Source organism: Austrofundulus limnaeus, unplaced genomic scaffold (genome assembly GCF_001266775.1).
Source record: "Austrofundulus limnaeus strain Quisiro unplaced genomic scaffold, Austrofundulus_limnaeus-1.0 Scaffold899, whole genome shotgun sequence".
NCBI lineage: Eukaryota > Metazoa > Chordata > Actinopteri > Cyprinodontiformes > Rivulidae > Austrofundulus > Austrofundulus limnaeus.
The window spans coordinates 46094-50969 of NW_013953301.1; the positions used below are offsets into that span (position 1 = coordinate 46094).

Consider the following 4876-nt stretch of genomic DNA (forward strand, 5'->3'; position numbering starts at 1 on the left):
GAGAGACGAAACGTTTCACTAAAGAAGAACCCATCCAGAGGACCTACTTATTTTTTCTTTTTGATTTTTTTTTTACCTGGATTACTGAGATGCATCAGGACATTTCAGTTGCAGTTGAAGTTCAGACTCTCAGCTTTAATTCAGTGGAACAAAATGATTACATAGAAATAGGCTAATGAGTGGCATTTACCATCAAGTGAACATTCTACATTTCATACAGTCTTCTCTTTATGTTAGATTTGGATATTGGTATGTCTACCTCCTGGAGAGTGTTGTTCACTTGGTTGGCTGTTGTGAAGGGGTTTCTTTTCACCATGGAGATTATTCTGTGATCATCCACCACTGTTGTCTTATGTGGGTGCCCAGGTCTTTTTGCATTGATGAGTTCACCAGTGCTTTCTTTCTTTCTCAGGACGAACCAAACTGTAGGTTTTGCTACTCCCAAAATTTTAACAATTTCTCGGACAGTTTTTTTCTGTTTTCGCAGCTGAAGGATGGTTTGTTTCACCTGCATGGAGAACTCGTTTGACCGCTTGTTTTCTTCACAGAAAAACCTTCCAAATGCAAGCAGCACACCTCAAATCAACTCCAGGCCTTTCATCTGCTTCATTGAGAATGATAAAACAAAGGCATTGCCCACACCTGTCCATGAATTAGCCTTTGAGGCAATTGTCCAATTACTTTTGGCCCCTTTTTAAAAACAGGGTGGCACATGTTAAGGAGTTGAACTAAACCCTTCATCCAATTTTACTGTGGATACCCTCCAATGAAAGCTAAAAATCTGGACTTTGTCCATGTCTATTATATAACTATAACTTGAATATGTTTCAGTAAACAGGTAAAAACCTAATGGCGGTGCAGATGAGGAGATTCTAAAAAGTACTGACAGTCAACTGTAGCATAAATTAATGTGTTTATATGCACTTAAAAATTGAGTGTAAGAATCTATATACAGTGTGTTAAAAAGGAGTGGGTTAATAAAAGTCTACTGCTGCCATTAAGAGGGAAATATTAACCAGGTGCTACTGATCGTTTCTTTTGTTTTCTCAAACCTGTTTCCAAATATTCTGCCTTCAGGAGTTGATCGCTCTCGGCCTCTGCAACTTCATAGGCTCATTTTTCCAAACCTTTGCCATCACTTCATCCATGTCCAGGAGCCTTGTTCAGGAGAGCACTGGAGGAAAAACCCAGGTAAGTCAACACCTCGCAAACACTGCTCATGCACCAGAGTAGCTATTTCACTTGACTGAATTGGTGCTGTAAAGCCATAAATATAAATCTATGTGATAACCTTTATATACTTATCTGTTTTGGTGTGTTTCTTCAGATTGCAGGGCTGCTGTCATCACTTGTGGTGCTGGTGGTGGTGGTGGCCATTGGTTATGTCTTCCAGCCACTCCCTCAGGTGGGTAAGGTCGTGGAGTTGTCCGGCACATCTGTTTGACACCTTAAAGTCACAGCTGAAAGGTTTTTTATTTGGAGTTTGTTTGTTGTCGATCTGTGTATTAGCCTTGTACTTCTCTGATTTTGTTTTCCAGACTGCACTTGCAGCCATCATCATGGTCAACCTGGTTGGGATGTTCAAACAATTTCGAGATCTTCCCATGTTGTGGAGGACCAGCAAGATTGAACTGGTCAGTTGATTTATTTCAGCTAAATTCGAACAATGATGGTTTTGAGAAGGTTTTCATTTTTTCAGGATTCTGATTGGAAAAACATGAATATGTATCTGATGTTTCAACAGCATTCTCTGGCTTTAGTCTTAGTGTCTGTGTCAACTGAAGCCCAGCCTTATTAGTGCAGATGTTGTATAATTAGTGATCAGTCACCAGCTTCTGAATGAAAAGAGAAACCGTCATGCAGTCTATAAGATTAAGAACTGTCTTCATAAGATTTATAGGATCATCTTTATATGATTAATATGACCGTTTTCATAACATTTATAAGACAATTCTTTAAAAGATTTATACGAGTCTTTTTAAAATTTATAAGACTATTTTTATAAGACTTGTGTTACTGTCTTTGTAAGATGTACAGCACTTTTTTAATAAGATTTATACGTCAGTCTTTATAAGTTTAGCTGGAACGGTTGTAAAGAAGGCTGTATTTTGTAACTCATTTGGCCAGCTGCTCCTCAGCACAGCAGTTGAARTGGAATGAGAGCGGTGTGTAGTTCACCTGCTTTTCTGCTTAAACACACCTATGAMCTTCTGCACAATCACACAATACTTGATGCATTTCCTGTAGGAAAAAATATATGTTCTGCTCAGGGATTGTGCACAAAACAGGCTCTTAAGGGTAGTGCAAGAACAAAACATGGGCAACTAGGTCAGAAAGAAAAGCATTCATCACTCCTGATGGAGAATAATTCCAGCTTTACTTTGTTGTGATGGTTATTGACACTTCATAGTTGGGATAGTAGCTTGGGATAAGGATATTTTCTGTTCATGATTGGTTACTTGAATAAAGGGTCAAATTTTCAACGAGTTCAGAAAGGCTGTACGAGAAAGGGCGGCTGGTTCCCATCYTTTGTCTTTTGTTCCTGGCTGACATTTGAAGGAAAACATTTTGGACTTGAACCAAAAAGAATGAATCTTTAAAAGTTTCTGTCTTGAACCTCGTAGGGTTTTTCTAATTATAAGTTAACAAAYTGAAGGTTTTACGATGGATGAAGTGATATTTGAAAGTTTTTTATGAAGTAACAATGGAAGTGAAAATGTAAAGGTACTTAGTGTTTTTTTCGTACCTGTGTAATTTATTGTTCTTACATTCTTCTCTTTGTCCCTTCAGACCATTTGGTTGGTGTCCTATATAGCATCTGTATTATTGGGTCTGGACTATGGCCTCTTAGTAGCTCTAGCATTTGCTATAATAACAGTCATCTACAGGACACAGAGGTACAGATAACAATCGGTCACTTGTATTTACTGAATAAAGCTGAGATCAGTTTTAAAAGAAGGCTTGAACAAAGGCTTCCTAAGCCTTCCAACAGAACTAAATCAAAGTTTTCCTCTTTCCTTCCAGCCCCAGAAGTTCAATCCTGGGCCATGTCTCCAACACAGAACTGTATTATGATGTGAACCAATATGAGGAGGTGAGTTTGGCAGTGGTGAAAACATTTCAAATCCAGGAGAACCCACTGGCCTTAACCTGGTTTATACTTTTGGTTCCCAGGCTTCTGAGTACGAGGGGATTAAGATTTTCCACTTCAGCTCCTCCATCTACTTTGCTAACAGTGACCTTTATGTGAGCAAACTGAAGGAGAAGGTAATCCTGTCCRCTGAGATTTACTGCTTTAACCAGTGGAGCTGTTGTGTTTTCTGGAATCTAAACTTGTTGCTGTTTTAGCYATTCAAATATCACAACATTCAGCTCATTCAGGAGACACATTCGTCCAACTTTTAAACTTTTCAAAATATTTTACTTTATTTACAAATATTTTTCTATAAAAATATATAGATCTTTTTCAATACTTTCAAAAAGGTTCTCTTTAAAATCTGCTTCAACAAACTGTTGTTGCTTTAGCTACAGTTTGTCTGCTTTTAGCATTCAGCGAAGTTGTAAGCTGAAAGTTTTAATTATTTTTAGATAGCCTTTAATTGCTTTGACCTTTTTTTTGCTATTCTATGCTAGACTTTTTTCTGCTTTTATCTTTTTTAGGTATCATATCATCAGGTATTAAAAGGCTAATAGTAGAACAAGGGCTAGCTACTTTAATTAACCCTTTCCTATTTTTGGTTTACAGCTGACATTTTGCCTTTAGCTGTCTTTTTTGCTACTTTCAGCTAGCTGTTTGGTACTTTTACCCCAGATTGAAACTGCGTTCACTCAGCTCTGCTGTTRGGCACAGAGGTGYTCTGAGAAACAGGCACAGGAAATGAGATTGTGCAAGAAATCCAGTGATAAAAGTGGAAGTAAGACCAAAACAATTCATTCTAAACTTACAGACCAAAAATGTACAGTAGATTGTCTTCAGGCCCAGGCCTCCCTTGCAAAAGAGATCTGTGGGATTTGCCTGGTTAAATGAAGGTTAATCTGTGGAACACGGACTGAAAACAGCTGAAACTTCATCACTGTTGTCCTTTTTTTAAATTGTTATTTCAAAATAAAATCCACACGTTTTGTATCTATGCAAATGCTGCATGTTGCCATCTGCTTCCTAAACAGAATGACACATTTGGACAACATGTGTATACCTGTAWGATATTTCAATAAGACGCAGTCTGCCTTTGAATTATTTTGAAAATACAGATGTTGTGCTTGTTCCTTTTCCTGTTGGTGTGACGTGATCTTTGTAGACTGACTCCGCACTTGCTCCAGCATACGGGAAAAATTGGATCAAAGCTTATTTTGGTGGATGGCCACGCACACGCCGCCGCCGTGCAGACTCAGAATACTTATTGATTATAATGGGTGCTTTTTTACTGCCGAGGTCTGAGTAGAGGTCACATCTGTGCAGAGGACGCAGTGTAAATTGGGGGTCAGAATTTAGTCACTTCGGTCATCCAACCAGTTCCTCTTAGATGTTCCTAGATCCAGGCTAAAGCTTAGAGGTGATCGGGCCTTTGCAGTCTCTGCCCCAAAACTCTGGAATGATTTACCTCTTAGCATACAGACTGCTGAGACTGTTGAGAATTTTAAATCTCTACTTAAAACTCACTTTTACTCCCTGGCCTTTCATTCTGGTAGAGTTTGAGATTCTTTTAACGATAATGTTTTTAAAAAGAAAAAAATTGTATAGGTCTTCTGGACGGGTTCTTCTCTAATGAAACGTTTCGTCTCTCCTCCAAGAGACTTCTTCAGTCTGAGAGTTTTAGCAAAAAAAGAAGCCATTTTTGTGAAGAAAGACTGTCCATCATTAAACAGAGGTGGAGGC

General features: G+C 38.4%; 1 protein-coding gene across 1 annotated transcript in view; it reads left to right on the forward strand.

The window, feature by feature from the left end:
* slc26a5 (solute carrier family 26 member 5) overlaps positions 1-4876 on the forward strand; it is a 23070-nt gene that overhangs the window by 13415 nt on the left and 4779 nt on the right. The window contains exons 9-14 of the mRNA XM_014029412.1: positions 1078-1191; positions 1328-1405; positions 1539-1634; positions 2791-2897; positions 3025-3094; positions 3175-3267. Of these exons, the coding sequence (XP_013884866.1) occupies positions 1078-1191; positions 1328-1405; positions 1539-1634; positions 2791-2897; positions 3025-3094; positions 3175-3267 (558 nt within the window). The remainder of the gene's footprint in view (positions 1-1077; positions 1192-1327; positions 1406-1538; positions 1635-2790; positions 2898-3024; positions 3095-3174; positions 3268-4876) is intronic.